We start from the raw sequence: 20,103 nt of genomic DNA on the forward strand, positions 1-20,103 counted from the left end.
GGCGCGATATAGTAATTAAGTAGAGCGGAAGCTATGGCCATCCGTCTCGTTCTAACCTAACGCAGACGCAGAGTTGCCGTCCCGCTCCCGCGTAGCATCATGGCGAGCGCGGCTCTGTCTTGTCTCGACACACGACGCCTCACCGCGCTCTCGAAGAGTTTTGTTTATTTTGTGAATAATTAATGAATAACGGTAGATTAAGTTTAGTGATTATTGGGTTTGAACCCCCAAACTGTGTGAACAAAAATAACTTGCTAGTGTACGGATTCTGTTGTTGTGACTGAATAGATTGACTATAACCTACACGGCAGTATTATTTTATCACTCCTGAGGTAACCCTCTCATATATGGCGCATCCAACGTGAAATAATAACAAGTTCGTTCGAAAGTGTAGTTGAAAGTACATTTCTTTGGTGAGTGTGTCGATATGCCGCCGAAAACGAGAAAAGCGGCCAGTACAGAGCCCGAGACCGACGAAGAACCGCAAAATGGCGGTGATGAAGAAGCGCGCGAGGCGGACACAGCCGACGCGGTGACTACGGCATTGTCCGACATTAATATGTTTTCGACTCAAAATGTGCAAAACATCATAGAGACGCTACAGCGATCGCAGACCGAAGCCCTGAAAGAGTTGTTACAATCAGTATCGTCGCGTACTACGTCGTGTACAGCTCAAGGTCAAGGAACGTTAACGGGCTGCAAGACCACGTTCTCCGGCCAGCCGCAGGAGTCAGTGGAAGCATTTATTGACGCAGTAGACGCCTATAGTGAATGCGCACAGGTTTCGGATACAAATGTCCTGCGCGGTCTGGCGTACCTTCTAAAAGAAAACGCGGCGACATGGTGGCAGGGTGTGAAACAGCAAATTACTTCATGGCAGCAGGCTAAAGAGAATCTTATAAGTGCCTACGGTGACCGCCGCCCGCCCCATCGCTTATATATAGAGATATTTTCATCGCCACAGCAAACGGAAAACACCGACGTGTTTGTGGCGCGAATACGTTCCCTTTTCGCGCGACTCCCCGAGGGAGATATCTCCGAAAAGGCGCAACTTGACATGACGTACGGACTCATGAATAGCAGGATAAGGAAGAGGCTACGGAGGGAAGACTTCGCAACTTTTAAAGAGCTACTCCGCCGTGCGCGAAGCGTGGAAGATTCTTTCGACGAGGGGGAGAGGAAACAAACACTGTCGCAGGCTTCAAGCCGCACGGTGACCTCAAACCAACGCGCGCCTCCCGCTTCAACAACCACGGCGCGTACGGGTACATCGCATGCCAGCGGCGCCGCGGCCGCGCCGCCCCGGGCGCCGCAATCGTCCGCGCTCGCGCAGCCGCGCGCGCCGGCGCCGACGCCTGCTCAACCGGCGGTCGCGCAAGGCACCGGCGCTGCAGTCACCAGTGTCACCACCGCCGCCGCCGCGGACGCGACCGCGAAAAAGCTGCGACCCGTGTGTGCGTACTGTCGAAGGTTTGGACACTCCAAAGACCAATGCCGTAAGCTCATGAACTCAGGTGAGTCCACGTCTAAGAATAACTCTCCAAATAGTGCAAATGTGCCATCTAACAGTGAAACAAGTGATATTAGCTTTTATAGTGTCGATTTTAACCCGTGTAATATCACGTCGAAAGATAGATCGCAAAATCCCTATTTTGCTATGACTGACACATGCAGCAATTTGAGCCCTATTTCGTATAATAATAAAGTCGAAAGTGGCACTACTCATAATTCTTATGAATTCGATGGGCCAAGTGGTAACAAGATTCCTGCATGTAACACTATAACTATAGGCGAGAAATGTGTACATTGTTTGGTACCTATAGCTTTTAAAAATATTATGTGTGCTAATCATTCTTTGCAAACGACTAACCCTCATTCATGTAACGAACAATTTCGCAGCCGCGGACCGCTTAGTTCTACTATAGTTCCGATGTGTTCTAGTAATAATTCAATAATTTCAAGTGAAGTCGCGCGAAAAGGTTCGATGATGGATACTCGTGAACAAAACGAGCCTAATATATCAAACGGTCCTAACCCACTTTTGTGCGTATTTAATAATAATCGTGCCTGTGACAATAATAATAATGATTACTCGTCGTTCGCGTCAAAGTGCATTAACCCTTCAAATGGCAGGGGCGTTACGGAAGTTGACATGTTTTTTGACGCGGACTGTAGTAAAATTTCTGACGATGAGTTGTTAAATCTGTACATGACTTATGTTGATGGGGATTGCGAGACAGTGAGTCGAACGACAAGACCGATTTTTAATATAGAGATTTTAGGCGTGAAAGGCACTGGTTTGGTAGACACGGGAGCGAGGCGGTGCGTCGCGGGACACACGCTATATGCTATTCTCTTGCGTCGGAACCATCCGCTTCGCACGATAACGCGCAACATTAAACTTGGGCCTTATTCCACTTGTGCAAAACTGACATTTCGAATCAACATCACATCAACAGATGATTGTATCGCATTGTTCAATGGAATCGCGTTCTATCGCAAACTTGTGATCGAAAAAATAAGTAAGAAAAAATCAACTTTGTTTTACTACTACTATACGGTTTATAATGACTTTGAACTCGGGGTAGGTCGGTTAAGTCGGTTTGGTTCGGTTGTCACCTAACTGTGGATTGCTAATGTCAAATTTTGACAGGCGTGGATACTATCGCTAGACTTTTTTGTCCATGGGCTTGGGCACCATCTTGGAGTTTTTGACGTGCGAAAGGGTATTTTATAGCATAGAGTAAAGCTTTTTTTTCAATATATACGTTTACAGGAATTAATGACATCTTGTGAGCGATAGATGAACTAACGCGCTATTCACGGTGCGGCGGCGAGTAGTGGAACTATACGTGACAATTTCCCTAAATCAAAAGGGGACTACACTGTTGATGGTCGATAAAGGCTATTATTAATTGAATTTTAACAGCACGAACGCCTTATTGACAAGCGTTCTTTTTGTTGAACCCACACCTACACGTCAAATAATGCTCGCTCCACACATTCACCTATGAACGCTCAAAAATACCTATTCACGCAAGTTGTAATTAAACCATATTTAGAAAAGTCAGTTTTTATTACTGGGTGGAATTAGGGATGAAAATCCCGGAAAAAAACAAATGCTTATCGCACACACAAAATTTAGTTTTTTCCGGTTATTTTCCAGTTTAGGATGACTCACGTTAGACCGGGCTGTGGCCGGGCCGCCGGAGCTACCGGAGCTTCCTTTTCTATGCAAAGCGTTAAGCAGGCCACTGAAGAGCCTTCCAAATGGATGCCGTTACAATGGATTGGCGGCATCCTAATACTAAACATTGTACGTTTTTGACATTCACGGACCAATTTTGGAATGTAGCCACGCTATTTGGACTGTTTTCACTATGACATTGATGCATCAAGGTGATTTGCTTACAGTACCTATGTTTACAGATAGGCTACCGCAAAACGCGATAATCGAAATTTCGTTATCTGCCTCTCTGTCGATCGAATGGCCATGAGTGATAGAGGCAGAAAACGATACACGGTGTAACATGAGCAAACCGAATAATTTTAACAGCGTATTCCTGATCATATTTAGAGACAAAAATGTCCTATAAACTTTTTTGATATTCGCCTAGTTTCAGAGATATTATTGATTTAAAAAAAAAACAATTTTTTATTGTTACATAGTGTAAAAGGCCTTTTTGATGGTGATGTTGGTGCTATGGGACGTAGTCTAAATATCCTTATTGATAGATGTCAAAAAGTGACAAGTAACACTTTGCAAAAAGTAGGTTTTACGAAAAAAAAATGTAAAAAATCAATTTTAAGTGACAAGTTTACCAATAACATTTATTTTTTATGTACAAATACATTCAAAAAAATTTAAAAAACAAAATAAAAAAAAATATTTTGGCGAAATTGACCTAATCTCATATTACATTTTTTACTTCTTTTGACCTCAGAAATGCGTGGTTAAAATTATTTGGTTTCCTCATGTTACACCGTGTATTTCGATTTACGTGTTTCGCGGTAGGCCATGGGATGTGATTAACGCCCTCTACGCAGGGTTTTGCGTAATATTGCCTATTTCCTGCCTCAAATTACAGTGTGACAAAAACCAGTAGAATATAAATGAGGGCGCCACTTTCTACGTTACTGTCCCTTTTTTGACGTAAAATGCTTAAAAATGGCATCAATTTAGTATGGAATATTTTTAGTTCCAGTTTATTTAATTTCTACTATTTTATGTCGCACTTTGGGTATAGGCACTAACTACTGAAATAATACAATAGTACTCTTTGTATATATATTTTTTATAATAAACTAAACGGGGATTGGCTCTATTGAAAACAGAGCCTAAGATGATGGAGCTTACCGGCTCAGTAAGTAATAATAGCCTATCACTCTTGCTTTAAAGACACCGAGGTCAAATTTCCCAGGAAACACAGATGACGGGAGCGCATTCCATTCCTTAATCGTCCTTACAAAAAAGATGAGGCAAATCGTTTTGTGCGGACAAATATAGATGGTCAAGCAAATCTTGTCAGTAGAAAAAGGCGCGAAATTCAAATTTTCTATGAGACGATATCCCTTCGTGCCTACATTTTTCAAATTTGCCGCCTTTTTCTACTGACAAGATCTGCTTGACCAACTATAGAATATTAACAACGAACGGGTACAGTCGCTTTGCTCCTCCCGCCTGGACGTCCGACATAGACCTAGTATTAGGTACATAGATGAGCTATACGCGTGCCTCCGTGAGGGATAAAACATTCGCAAAGCGACAATATTAAAAACACGTTTTAACATTCCTGACAACATACCAAAAACAATCTACGTAATTCGGTCGGGTTATTTGTTGCCCACCATAAACCATATAAATAAATGTTGGTGGGGAACAAACAAAAAGTGAGACTGTGACAAGGACAAGCAATAATACCGCTTTCTCTGCTACTCCTACTGAAATTGCCATAAGTGCATCTGGTTCGGTCGTTTAGCCCCTCCCCCGTGTCATCTCTATACACCGTGTTTTTGTTGAATTCCGTTACCTTCGGGGTATGGATAAGTATCCGACCGCCATATACGCCAGTAACCGACACATAATTATTTATTTCAGCACGCTACATGTATACTAAACTATTTATACTGTTTTTATTAGTATTGAATTCTAACAATATTTTGGTGGTAACTACTGGGAATAAAAATTCCCAGTAGTTACCACCAAGCCGAGTTGGTGGTAACTAGTGGGATTTTTTTTTACCAGTGGTAAAAGGTGGGAAAAAATGCCCAGTAGTTACCACTGGTAAGAACTTGGTGGTAACTAGTGGGAATAACACATTCTTTTGCGCACTCCCTAGAATATATCCGATAGAACACCGATAGACATGTAACTCGTCGGCGATGATATGATCGAGGCTTTGTAACTTTGATTTGACAGCCATCGCCAAAAAGTATATGAGCCCGGCGCTCTATCGAGTCCAGGGCTGCCAGCTGATAGTCGGACCAAAAAAGTCTGCAGCAGATTTGATAGCCAGTGGCAGCAGTATTCCATGCACGAGTAGACCTATGTTTAGTGCCGCCTCACCTTAAATAGGACATCAGGTTTTGGTAGCAGGCCTGGACTCAATTGTCGACCCGAAATTTTGGTTGGATTATTATTTTTCTAATACAAAGGCCGCAATGAGACTACCATAAAAATTTTGTTTTGTACCAAGTTTTGTTTCTTTTTAAAAATAAAGGAATGTCTCCTTTAAAGTAAAATGAGCCAGCTCAAGGATTTAAGGTAGTTTCCCTCCAGGGCCCGACTTATCTTGCCACCCTGTATATGGCATCCTATTTGAAAGCAATCCTACAATTATGGTCATACACGCCAAATTTGTCAAAATTGTTGTTATTACACCATCATCTGTAAATATGTAGTTAGTTAATAAGTTTGTGCGTGTATCCTACTAACATTTGTTGTAAGATTTAAATTTAAATGACGAAATTGATCTTTTGTTGGCCTTAGGTAAATAAATTAAATTAAATTATTAATCACAGGGTAATTAAATAACAACAATCTTAACAAATATAGCGTGTATGATCATGATTGTAGGATTGCTTTCAAATAGGATCAATAAACATTCTTTGAATAGGTAGGTATATCTTCCTTTGACGTGGCTGCTATAGTCTTCAGAATTTGATTTGCCGTGTGATCATCGCTTTCTGGTTGCAACTTGGTGCCATCGAGGAATGTCCATAGTATATATATGAAAGAAAAAAATATTTATCACAACACAATACCTTCTACTACTACAGGGCGGCACCTTTAACCTTATTTTGGCAGTGATAATAATATATCCTTACTTAATATAAAATAGGTTAGGTGTCTACATAATTGTGTATCAATAATATTTTCAGTGGCTCATCTCTGTTATATATATACTAGCTTTTCCCCGCGACTTCTTCAGCATGGAATTATTTTATTCAATCAGTTAAAGGGTGATTTCTTGAATGAAAACTACCCTTTGTCATTCCCCGGGACTCAAACTATCTCTATGTAGGTACCCAACTAAATCGTGCACCAGCGCCGGTGCTACACCGCACGGGCGGGACAGTTCCTATTGACAAAGTTTGTTGTCCAGTTTGTGTTAAGTCCCCATACAAAGTTCCACCCCTTTAAGGGATGATTTCTGGAATAAAAACTATCCTATGTCCTTCTTCGGGACTCAGACAATCTCTATATATTACATATTTCAAATAAATCGGTTCAGTGGCTTAAGCGTGAAGAGGTAACAGACAAGACAGACAAACAGACAGCCACACTTTCGCCTTTATAAATTTTATAATATTAAGTATGGATATGCACTAGTCCAAGCACCAAGGGCGTGTAAGCGATAAGATAGAGATTCCGTGTCGGTAAAAGACAATAGATAGGTACCTATATTAATAGTTGATCGCTGGCTGTTCACATTGCCGGCGAGGACTCTCTTTGCACTCTTTACTCGCAGCGATAAAAGCTGTCAACGATAAAGTCGCTTAGCGGTAGGTACTCGCTAAGCGATGTTCGCTTGGCGGTCGGAGAGACCATGCAACTAGAAAAAATAGTCGTATTGTTTTACCACATGTATATCGATATTACTAACGAACCTCTGTAACTCAAAAAAAAAGAAACTGTATTTTTACGTGTCTATGTATAATCACCTGCCTAACACGAATTTTAATGTGTTTTTAAGACTAACAAAAACCTACAAGAACCTCTCTAAGTCGATGCACTCTATAAGATAAAACCTCGTTAACACGAAGTTTTGGCGTTTCCCTTGAGATCCGTGCTATCGAGGTTCCACTGTACTACTATTCTGTGACTAAGGTTACAATACTTAATTCACGAAGGCTGATATTTGCTTGTAGACCTTCATCATCATTATCATCATCTCAGCCATAAGACGTCCACTGCTGAACATAGGCCTCCCCCTTGGACCTCCACTCGTACCGGTTGGAAGCGATCCGCATCCAGCGTCTTCCGGCGGCCTTAACAAGGTCGTCCGTCCATCTTGTGGGTGGACGTCCTACGCTGCGTTTGCTAGTCCGTGGTCTCCACTCGAGCACTTTTCGACTCCATCGGCCATCTTCTCTGCGCGCAATGTGGCCTGCCCATTGCCACTTCAGCCTGCTAATCCGGTGGGCTATGTCGGTGACTTTAGTTCGTCTACGGATCTCCTCATTTCTGATTCGATCACGCAGAGAAACTCCGAGCATAGCCCTCTCCATAGCTCGTTGAGCGACTTTGAATTTTGAGATGAGGCCGATAGTGAAAGACCACGTTTCGGAGCCGTAAGTAATCACTTGGTAACACACATTGATTAAAGACTTTCGTCTTGAGGCACTGAGGTATGTCGGACGAAAAGACATTACGTAGTTTCCCGAACGCTGCCCAACCGAGTTGGATTCGGCGGTTGACCTCCTTCTCGAAGCTTGTAGACCTTATTAACCTTAAATACGGTGTTTAAAACGTCAAACTCGCATTCAAAAACTCGCTTCGGTCGCAGCCGGACGCCCCAACTCGTTTCCAGTTTTCTAGCTCTAATCGCTTCTCGCTCATCGTTCTTGGTGAAACCAATGCCAGTATATTGAACCTAAAAAATAATATATTATATTTACATTTATAACACGAGGTACGATAAATATACCAATTATTTTACACTACTGAAAACTGCAACTAAAACGTTCGATATGTTTCGGAAATGTTTGAGCACAGTCATTTGTAAGGTCAAATATCCTCCCATCACCCATCTAATTAAATAAAATGTTCCGTAGGTTGTTTGTATAACTATATACAGGATACAGGTGTATAAAGACGGGCCAATAACACCTGCTTTGTAGGTATCTTAGTTCAGTCATTATAGATTTTGACCTGTGAATAATCAGTTCTTGGATTTTTTTTCGTAGGTCCCTCGGGGGGGTCAAGGGAGTATAAATTCAAAAAGTAGACTGAATCAGGCTTCTGTGTATATTCAAAAAACGGTTTTTCTTGAATAACTCGGGCATTTTTGATTTTACAGTAAAACCGTGAGGACAAAAATTGTAGGAAATTTGATTCTCTACAAGTTTGGTCCTCACAATTTTTCTTCTAGGATCGATATTTTGGAAATTAAATTTTAAAAAAGCGACAAGTTCCTAAACCTACGTATAATGAACACCAACTACGCCGGTATCGTCTTGGGTTGTCCCATTCGTTTTTCGTCAAGTTCTTAAATTAGTCCTATTCTGCTTTCGTCACCCATTCTACATTCGTCACAATCGTCGGTGGCTTTCAATGTAGAATGCGTGACGAAAGCAAAATAGGACTAATTTAAGAACTTGGCGAAAAACGAATAGGACGACCCAAGACGATACCACTACGCCATATTGGTTAGTACCATGCAACCCCGCGACCCGCCCCGGCTTCGCACGGGTTACACAAAACCTTAACAGATTATACACCTAAATCTTCCTCAAGAATCACTCTGTTGATAGATGAAAACCGCATGATAATCCGATCTGTAGTTTTTGGGTCTATCGCGAACATACATACACACAAACAGCGCGGCGGGGGACTTGGTTTTATAAGGTGGAGTGATTCTATACTCGCTGTGGTCAGTTCTCTTCCTCCCTCTCTTCCGCCCGGGAGGGTATAAATAATAAATAATTAAAAGCCTAAGCCGAAACACCTATTAAATACTTGTCATGGAGAAGTTACTTTCTGGTCTTCATGAAAAAGTTCCATTCACCAAATAGCACTCTTTAAATGCAAATGTAAAAATATACTATAAGTACCTATATGTATATAAAATATTTGAAAAGTTTCGTCTATTCTTTCTGGAACCCATCACCAGAAATAGGTCTCGACTAAAATGATGCTTAAAAATAACTTGCAGATTAAACATAACGAAGAAGACATATTGCCAAACGTGAAATACGCGTCGTTAGGGTGTTCCAGCTGGTCTTCATCAGCAGTTCCACTTCATTAAATATCACTCATTTTATTTAATCTGAATGCTTGATCATCATATGATTCAACAACAAATTTAAATGTATTATGTCTGTAAGATTAGACCAGTTAGGAATAAATTCTTACGGAATGATCATTCACAGAGATAGGTAGAAAGATGGACAGACGGACGGATGCACAGACGGATAGACGGACAGACGGACGGACGGACGGACAGACGGACAATAAAGTGATCCTAAAAGTGTCCTGTTTTTTCCTTATGAAGTACGGAAACCTAAAGAATTACTTTCTGCTTATCATAGCGTTCTTTCTTTAGACATACGAGTACTTTATAGTAAGTAATAATCGTATTAACTTTATTCCTCTTCAACTCGATACCTACACCCGTTCCCGAGATAAAGGGCCTTGACTTGACAGACAGACAGACGGACGGATAGACAGACAGACGGACAGACGGATAGACGGACGGATAACGAATTGATCCTTAAAGGGTCCCGTTTTTTCCTTTTGAGGTACGGGACCTAAAAAAATAACTTGTACTGATCATAGCGATCTTTGTTTGGACATATCGTATAGTAATACTCGTATTTACTTTACACCTCTTATTACATATTTCGGTCCCTTTTACATATTACTTACATAGGTGAAAGAAAAACTATTAAGTTAAGTATGTATACCTATATATATACTAATATTATTTCTAGTACCAAAAAATCTACTTACTAACATACCTACACGTAATTTAAAAAAACCGGCCAAGTGCGAGTCGGACTCGCGTTTCTAGGGTTCCGTACATAAGTCCGACTCACGCTTGACTGCACATTTCTAATAGGTTTTCCTGTCATCTACAAGTGAAGATTTTATGTATTTATATTTTGTGTATTTTTTGTATTTCAAAATTTTAGACTTAGTAGTTTCGGAGATAAATAACTTTTAGGCTATTTTCTTAAATAACTTCGAATAAATGTATTTTAAAATTATAAAAAAAAAACTACTACTAATTTACATATGTGTACCAAATTTCAACTTAATTGGTCCAGTAGTTTTGGAGCAAATAGGCTGTGACAGACGGACAGACAGACGGACAGACAGACGCACGAATGATCCTATAAGGGCTCCGTTTTTTTTCTTTTTGACGTACGGAACCCTAAAAACAAACCTCCTATGAGTAGATCCACTTCACTAAATGTCACTTTTTTTGAACGTAAATACTTGCTTTATTGATGAAAACACAAAAATCGCTATATGTATGCCTACTTATAAGATTCGAGGAGTTCGGATGGACCCATCATCAGAACTGGGATTTGATAAAAACGGGATACCTATACTTTAAAAAAAAATCCAAATCGGTTCACCACCGCCAACCGGTTGAAATTCTAACCTACGAGTAAGTAGTGGCTTACAAAATTAAAAATACCTACTTTCCAAATTTCATTATAATATAGTTTTTGAGTAAAATTGCTGTGGCATATGGACGGATAGACGGACAATTCTACCTTAGTGTACTTATGAGCTTAATCACAGAATAAATAATAGTACTAAGTACAGAAGACTCACTCTCTAACAAAACGCGTCTGTTACGATCAGCACAGATATGGCCGCTAGGTGGCGACAGCGCCACGCGCGGCTTATGGCAAACCCCAAAATTGGAGCCGAACGGACGTACTTTTAGCTACCTGTAGCAAAGCAACGAAATCGCGGAGTGAGACACGCCAGTTAATATTTACTTACTTCTTTTTTTTACTTTGAGACATTCTTAGCGGTAAACGTATTCGCTATGGCCGAAAACAGTTTATAGATGATTATCTTATATCGATGCTTTAAATTATTGTTGCTTTCCCACAGCCATCGTAAATTTATTATCTTTTAAACTTTCGTTTTTCACGCGTTCCTGAAACCATAAAGTAACTATAATCTGTGCTGAAACTGAACAAATCTGTACACATGAACACTGAAGAACGTGAGATTGATGGAAGAAAATAATGCCAAAACCTGAAAGCTGAAATCTAAATTTGAAGAATGTAGCAGAATGCATTGAGCACTGTCAGTTTTTTGATATTCCATATTCCATAATATCAATATCCAGAGAGGAAAATTGCGACTACGTTTGTATGGAGAACCGGACATCCCCTTGCCTCTTAATAATATGCTTCGGCACATGATTACACATATTTATATGTAGGTACGTGCATTGTATTTCCATATCTTACAAGCAGAGAGCCAGACGGTGCTTGCTGGATATTGGTTTCTGAAATCTTCGACTAAGTCTTGGGTCATATGAAAATAAAGCTCTTTACATAACATTGTATAATATTTTCCTTTTTCATAGTTTTTTTATATAATATGCATTTTTTTCTTGGATATAAATTTCTTGACTTCGATTGACGTGTTTATTATTTTCGTTACTATGACAGCGTGAACATTGAAAAAAAAAATATAACGTGAAGGTTGAGTCCGCAGGTGAAGGTACAGTGACATTTATAGTTGGTCAAGCAGATTTTGTCAGTAGAAAAAGGCGGCAAATTTGAAAAATGTACGCGCGAAGGGATATCGACTCATAGAAAATTTGAATTTCGCGCCTTTTATAACTGAAAAGATTTGCTTGACCATCTATATAACTCACACAAGCAAGAACCACCAACGACGATTTAAATTAATATGATAAGCATTTAAATAGCAACTTTTTGGCGTTTATCGTGCGTACTTCTATTCGTCTTTTGGGAAAAATTACCACAAACAAAGGGCCTACGGTGAAACACGAAATTCCAAATTCGTTAACTGCCACTCTATCACTCTTGCATATCCGAGCGATAGAGTGGCAGATAAAGAAATATCGCTTTTCGGGTTTCGCGGCAGGCTGTAAACAAACCGCCTTGATCCATCAATGTTATATAAGTAGTTGGTCAAACCAATTTGTCAGTCAGTAAGAACCGGGAAATCTATAGTCGTCCTTTTCTTTTGGGTGCTAGTACTAGTGTAAAGTGTAAGACAAAGATTGTATGATTGTCTCTGTCTATGATTGAAAGGAGACAACCTTTGAAAAAACTATATTTATTCGAAACATCTGTGAAAACTTGATTACTTATTGCATGCAAATTTTCAGCTTAATTGAACACCCGGGAAGTGGGTATTTAGATTTGATTGATACAAACAAACAACGGGGCAGGTGAAAGTGAAACTACATAAAAGCTTGTAAAAATGTGGCTTCTGGAATTTCCAAGTTCTATTGGAATTTCAGATGAAAACGTCCTTATTGCATTTGAAGCATAAAGACGTACCCTTATTTTATGGAAAGCCACAAATAACAACCAATTCGAGGCTACTATTATTAAGGTGGCAAAATACGAGTAGGTCAAAGTAACTCGTAAGCCTCGTAACACAAAATAAGTTTCACAGAACAAAATTATTTACATATTCTAATAAAAGGACTGAAGTGTAGTGCTGCGAAGAAACGGTATTTTAATGACATAATTTTATTATGGATACCTATACATGGTAGAAGAAGACAAGTAGGCATGGAATCCTCCATTTTGCGTGGTCTGACGCATCTGGCCGGGCTTTCCCGATTTTCTGTCGATGTCTGTGAAGACCTTTCGTCACAAAATACCTAAAATAATAAGTTTTAAATTAATCAAAAACTCTCCAGTTTGCTATTCATTCAAACTGAAAACATCCAAATTTCTAAGTCGTTATACGACCGGTGTCTTATATGCCACTGAAAATTCAACATCAATAACAACTAATTAGGCATAGCGTCCAATGTAGAGAATGGCACCTCAGGCACTTAGTTCTTACGAATTTTACCTGAATTTATTAATCAAAGGAGCTGATGTAAAAGTGAGTTGGGAAAGTTGGCAGCTAGTCGCCGAAGGTCCGGTTTTCCAGAGTTTAGCCCCTAATCAAGTAATCATGCACCTCACATACCCTGGCTCATGGCTTAGGGCTTTTAACAACACAATAAATGCTTATTTTGCCGCTTTCTCCACTATCTCTCCCTGCCATCTAACCCAGAGGGGAAAAATATATACCTTATTGTGGCTACTCCATCTTCCTCATGATAATTATTTTACTTCACAGAAAAGCAATTGGTTAAGATAGTTACAACAAAGTCATTGTTAATAGCCGGGGTTAGGACCCACGACCATTGGTTTAAAAATTATACTTTTTACCTATATGATTTGTAAGTATGTTTATAATAAATCTGTTTTCTTTCTGCCATTTTGAATTGTATCGCTTTATATTATTATTTGTCAATTATTTTTTTAATCATAGACAATTGTCACATGTTCGTTTCATGATAGATCTACACCCACGCAACTGCATTTCATGTTCTTGCGGTTTACTTTTATAACGCCAAGATCGAAATTTGACTGCTAACTCCATCTTGCGTCCAGTAGAAGAATCAAAGTATTGTAGAAAAATAAGTATGCAGTTTACTCTATGTCGTAGGATCCCCTTTTGAATGTCATAAATCCAAATATGGCAGCCATACCCATCGACAAAAAAGTCTAGTTTCATTGACAGTTACGATCACAAGTTGTCAAATGTAACAACTTGCGATACATTGTGATCCTAACTAGAGCTGGGACACGTTGGCAAAATGCGTACCAAAAGTACGTTTCTATGAAAATACCAGTTTTACGTGTACCACCCCAAATAGGCAATTTACGTGTTTACCGTACTTAAGCGACTTACAAATAAGGGTTATTTATGCAAATATCGACTTTTCATTAGTCTGATCTGACGTATCGTGACGTTTTGAGTCAAGGCCATTAATCAAATGACATATTAACAATGTAAAAATTATTTCCATTATTTTTTGATCCAACAGACACCCAGACGACTGTCTGTTAACAAAAAAATATTTTACTTAAAGTAAAAATAAGAATGGAGGTACGAGGTGTTGGCAACTTCATATTTGTTATATTTCGAAAAATAGAGTCCGTGCTTTTAAATACTCGACAAACAAAACGTCGTCCATTAGGAAAAACCTGTCCCAAAAACTATTTCAGTACAACACCCCCACCTCTAGTGTGGATAGAGTTCACTGACAGGTGGTGATTGTACGCGATTCCACAAGTCATGATTTATCCGCATCAACTGGATATCCCCCTGATACGTCAAATGTCCGTTCTCGAATACACCCCCTTGCTGATGGGGTGTCGCGTACAATGGAAGTACTAGTTACTGTATTAGAGGTGCGATTAGAACAGGAAATCGTTAAAATTCCGTTCATAATTTTCCCTTACGCGACTAATAATGAAACGTTGTTAGGCATCGATTTTCTTACTGCTGCCGGGGTAGATATTGATTTCCTCGAGTTGTTATGGTGTTTTAGCAGGAACCGCACCGTTCAGTATAAACTGTGTTTCGAGCCTACTTCGCCCAGTGTAACCTGTGCTGCCACAAACGTCCTACGGGCTGACGAGGGAAGTCATCTTACACCAGCTGAGCGTCAAGCGCTCGCTGGCGTTCTTACTAGGCACGCACACGTCTTCACACCAGGGGGAGCTCCGACCCCTTACGCTGAGCATCGGATAGAAACAGGTGAGCATCCTCCTATAGCAGTACCGCCTTATCGACTCAATCCAGCCAAGAAGGAGTTGATGAAGAAGGAGATTGATAAGATGTTAAAAGACGATATCATTGAAGAATGTGAGTCAGCTTGGAGTTCACCAGCTCTGATGGTGCCGAAGGCGAATGGTGAGATCCGGTTCTGTGTGGACTACCGTCGTTTGAATGCAATTACCAAGTCCGATACCTACCCGATGCCACGCATCGATGACTTGTTGCAGAATACGAAGCGAGATTGCTACATGAGCACCCTTGACCTTCGTTCATCGTACTGGCAGGTAATGTTAAGAGAGGCGGACAGGGACAAAAGCTCATTTGTGTGTCCTTTAGGTACCTTCCGCTTTAAGCGTATGCCATTTGGCCTGAAAAATGCCCCGGCGACGTTTCAACGGCTGATCGACCGCTTACGTTCCTGCTCAGCATTAAAAGACGTAACTGTCTTAGCTTACTTAGACGACCTTCTAGTGATCTCGGAAGGTTATCAACGTCACTTACAAGACCTCGAGGCAGTTTTCAAACGCTTGGCCGAGTTCAACCTCCATGTCAACAGGGAAAAGTGCGCTTTCGCGCGTGAAAGCGTTAGGTACCTCGGCCACGTCATAACGCAACAAGGCGTTTCCACCGATCCTGATAAGGTGAGTGCTGTACTCGAGATGAAGGAACCAGGTACCTTGAAGCATCTGCGAACCTTTCTACAAACGTGCTCGTGGTTTAGGAAGTTTATACCAAACTTCTCTAAGGTTTCCGAACCACTGACACGCCTAACTAGGAAAAATCAAGTCTGGATCTGGGGATCAGAGCAGACTCAAGCATTCCTTGAGCTGAAGCGCCTTCTGACCACAGCTCCAATTTTGGTTCAAGCTGACTTCAGTCGTCCTTTTATTCTCAGGACAGATTCGAGCAATTACGCCCTTGGAGCGGTCTTACTTCAAGGTGACTGGAACGAAGAGCGACCTATAGAGTACGCCAGTCGCCTTCTTAACGCAGCGGAGCGGAACTACTCCACTACGGAAAGGGAAGCTCTCGCAGTGGTGTGGGCGGTAGAGCGTTTTCGACCCTACCTGGACGGCCAGCCGGTCGTCATTGGCAGTGACTACCAGCCCCTCCGTTGGCTGCTGTCACTGAAGTCACCAGCAGGGAGGTTGGTACGTTGGGCCCTTAGACTCCAGGCCTTTGATATCCGTTTCGAATACACTCCGGGGAAGGCGAACGTGGTAGCCGACACGCTGAGTAGGCCAGTCTGCTCCGGGGACTCCCGTGAGGACTGCGGAATCTGCTCGGTCGTGGTCGACCTACCAAAGAAGAATCCAGCAGAGTTGAGGCGGGAACAGCTCGCTGACCCCGAGGTGGAGAAGATTATCAAAGAAATCGAGGGTTCCGACGAGGTGGCATCTCGACGATGGACGGAGCGCGGCTACTTAATGGATCAAGGGGTACTATACAGGTACAACCCCGATTCAGATAGTGAGACCCCACAGCTCGTGATACCCAGTAGTCTCAGAGCGGAGATTATAAAGGAATGCCACGACTCGCCGGTAGCCGGACACCCTGGCGTCGATCGTACGTATCAGAAGGTTGCCCAGCTGTACTACTTTACAGGTATGCGGAGAATAATCACTGATTATGTCAAAGCCTGCATACACTGTCAACGCTACAAAGCCACAAATACCAAGCCTCCAGGTCTTTTGCAGACACCGCTCATGAACCAGCGCAATGAAGTGCTGGCCATGGATTTATTCGGTCCTTTGCCACCAGGAGACCAGGGGGAGAGGTGGATTTTCCTCGTCGAGGACACTGCTACCCGGTGGACAGAGCTATACGCACTCAAGGACGCCACCGCTGAAGCTTGTGCGGTGATTCTCGTCGAGGAGTACTTTATGCGTTTTGGTCTACCACGTAGAGTCATTTCCGACAATGGTGTCCAGTTCGTATCCGCAGTTATGCGTCAGTGCATGGCAGCTCTAGGGATAAAACAAAATCTCGCCCCGTTATACCACCCAGAAGCCAACCCTGCGGAACGCAAAAATCGAGACATGAAAGCGATGTTAGCACAGCTCGTGGAAGAAGACCACACTTCTTGGCCACGGAAGTTACCGGTGATACGGTTCGCCTTGAACAGTGCAAGATGCCGCACCACAGGTAAATCACCCGCTTATTTAACATTCGGGAGGGAAATGCGGTCACCCACAGAGGTCATCCATGACCTACGTGCCATCTTGGATAAAGATAACTTTGTCCCACAGATAACTCCGTATCTCCGATCATTTTTAAACTCCTTATCAGGTATTCGGGAACGTGTGGAGGTCCAACAGGATAAAGCAAAGCAGTATGCCGATACGTCGCGCCGACCTTCAGATGAATTTGAGGTAGGTGACTTAGTCCTCCTTAAGTCGCATCTGCTGAGTAATACATCGAAGGATGTAACTGCTAAGTTTCTCCCACGTCGCGATGGACCGTACGTCATAACAGAGAAGCTTAGTCCTACGACGTACACAATCGCTAGCACCGACCAACCGGATATTTCTCTCGGTAGATACCACACTCAGGACCTTACCCGTTACCAAGGTAACGATGGCGATACCCCACGACCTGTTATTCCTAAGAGGAATCGCGGACGTCCAGCTAAGGCTGATAGGAATGATAGGGTACTAGTCCAGGAGCGGGGGCGTTCTCCAGGACTAGAGGGGGAGCATATAGCAAACCGAGTAAAGCGCGCCACTCGTGGACAACTCCCGGCGCGATATAGTAATTAAGTAGAGCGGAAGCTATGGCCATCCGTCTCGTTCTAACCTAACGCAGACGCAGAGTTGCCGTCCCGCTCCCGCGTAGCATCATGGCGAGCGCGGCTCTGTCTTGTCTCGACACACGACGCCTCACCGCGCTCTCGAAGAGTTTTGTTTATTTTGTGAATAATTAATGAATAACGGTAGATTAAGTTTAGTGATTATTGGGTTTGAACCCCCAAACTGTGTGAACAAAAATAACTTGCTAGTGTACGGATTCTGTTGTTGTGACTGAATAGATTGACTATAACCTACACGGCAGTATTATTTTATCACTCCTGAGGTAACCCTCTCATAAACTACTTTTTAATAAAAGTATAAACTAAAATGTTACGTTATAATAATTCTGTGCAAACCACTGAAATTATTTTTACTCTTAGCGCACCTATTTATATCATTAAATCGCTGCTAGAACTAAAAGCTCTTAAGCAGCATTTAAGAGATATACTTAAAAGCTGAAAACTAGCTGATAAAGCTCTTATGCAGCTTTTATATTCAGCTTCAAGCGTATTCGTACTTCATTATTCGACTGCTGTACAGTAGCTATGTTACTAGGCTTTCATAAACTCGCAAGATGCACGAATCCATGTATAGCTTACCGAAGCTACGAGCGGTCGACCGAGGGTCAGGACACCGAGGGGTGTGAATTTGACATTAGCCAGTACAGTCTGTTTAGCGAACTGATCCAACTCCCGAGCCAGAAGCTTGCTCTTTGGTGCCAGGCGGACGGTTACTCGGCTCAGCAGAAACTTGGTGGTTTCTCTCTGATAAAAGAAACAAAATCATTAGAGTTTCGTTGTCAACTAGAAGATTTACCAGTCGCTTTACGATGAAGGGAAACATCTTGAGGAGACTGGGCTAATCCCAAAAATACCTAGTTAAGATGATGTTGAGGTGATTATTTAAGGACGACTCACGTTAGACCGGGCCGCGTCCGGGCCAGAGCTTCCGGAGCTTACTTTTCTATGACATGAGATCACGTGAAGACGAAGACGTTCCATAGAAAACGATGCGCTGGAAGCTTGGGCTCGGACACGGCCCAGCTAACGTGACTCGTGAGTCATCTTTTAGATGTGCAGTAGGAGAGACCAGTGTCCAGCATTGGGTGTTTTTTTGCGAAATGATGATATGCTGTTAGAATATTGCTGATATGAATATGGATAACATTTTTTTTCATGCACATCAAAGTCAAAAAAAAAAGTAAGTAAGACGTTTCTAGATCACCTGTTCCTGCGTCCAGTGGCAAGGTTCGACGGTCAGCATAAGAATGGATACGTGCAGGAAGCTCCAACAGACCGGCAGCAGCACCGCCTGCAGCACACTCGTGCCTGAATCTTAAAACAGACAATAAGGCCTCATTAATACCAGTGTTGGCCGAACGTTAATTGCAATAACCATTATAAATTGAACCGTAAACCGGAACGGACGATTATAGTTTACGGTTCAATTTATGATGGTTAATGGCCAAAAATAGTCAATTGCATTAACGTTTCGGCCAACACTGTCATTTAGACGGTGCGAGAACTCGCATGCGAGTTTCATTACATTGCGTTATTTGATCGGTAGGCTGAATTGATGTAACCTCAATTATCATTGTGGACAATTATTGTCCACAATGATAGGTAACTAAAATCGCATGCGAGTTCGCGCGCCGTCTAAATGAGCCCTAATAATATAATCTAAATCGATTTACCATCGGGGCGGTATACCATTGATTTCTGTTGGCCAGGTTGAGTTTTTCATTTCATTCTTGAATAAGTATATTTCTGATATTTCGATATCAGAACATAATTTACAATGTTTATTTCCCAATAATAAACAAAATGATAATAAAAACAACATTAATTAAATCTAAAATTTAACAGATCTTAAATTAACTTATATGTAGGTAAAAAATGCTCCCCAGGTCACCTTCGTTTGTTATGGTGCCCAGGAGGCTGGCAGCGTTTCCTTTTTGGATGGCCAGGCTTATTCTCTGGCCGAGGAAGCTGCCAGCCCTCTGGTCACAATTGTATTTAACTACTTATAAAGATAGTGTGTCAAATCGTGGAAACTAAATTTGGCTCACTTTCCGATTGAGCTGAAATTCTGCATACTTAAGTACATATGTGATATTTTCAAACAAACGGTAGGTACCACAATGTCCACAATGTCGGTTATCGATAGGTTGACTTCAAATTGAAGCATGTACGAGTACATGTATCCTTTTGGTTGAAAATGGGAAATATCTGAATCGAATGACAATTCAATATTATGATGACATGGAGCTGATCTGATGATGGAGACAAGAGGTGG

General features: G+C 41.6%; 1 protein-coding gene across 1 annotated transcript; it reads left to right on the forward strand.

Annotated features, from left to right (window-relative positions):
• The first annotated feature begins 427 nt into the window (after positions 1 to 427).
• Positions 428 to 17,778, forward strand: LOC134674845 (uncharacterized). The gene is made up of 4 exons (XM_063533000.1): positions 428 to 1,514; positions 1,980 to 2,401; positions 14,599 to 15,053; positions 17,529 to 17,778. Exons 1-4 carry the CDS (start codon positions 428 to 430, stop codon positions 17,776 to 17,778), a joined length of 2,214 nt encoding a protein of 737 aa, XP_063389070.1.
• The last annotated feature ends 2,325 nt before the right edge of the window (positions 17,779 to 20,103 follow it).

This window comes from Cydia fagiglandana, chromosome 20 (assembly GCF_963556715.1).
Source record: "Cydia fagiglandana chromosome 20, ilCydFagi1.1, whole genome shotgun sequence".
Taxonomy (NCBI): domain Eukaryota; kingdom Metazoa; phylum Arthropoda; class Insecta; order Lepidoptera; family Tortricidae; genus Cydia; species Cydia fagiglandana.

Coding starts and splice junctions, on each gene's coding strand:
- LOC134674845 (XM_063533000.1), top strand. CDS start 428: ATGCCGCCGAAAACGAGAAAAGCGGCCAGTACAGAGCCCGAGACCGAC. Junction 2,402..14,598: donor CGATAACGCGCAACATTAAA/CTTGGGCCTTAT, acceptor CGAATACACCCC/CTTGCTGATGGGGTGTCGCG. Junction 15,054..17,528: donor CTCAATCCAGCCAAGAAGGA/GTTGATGAAGAA, acceptor CACAATCGCTAG/CACCGACCAACCGGATATTT.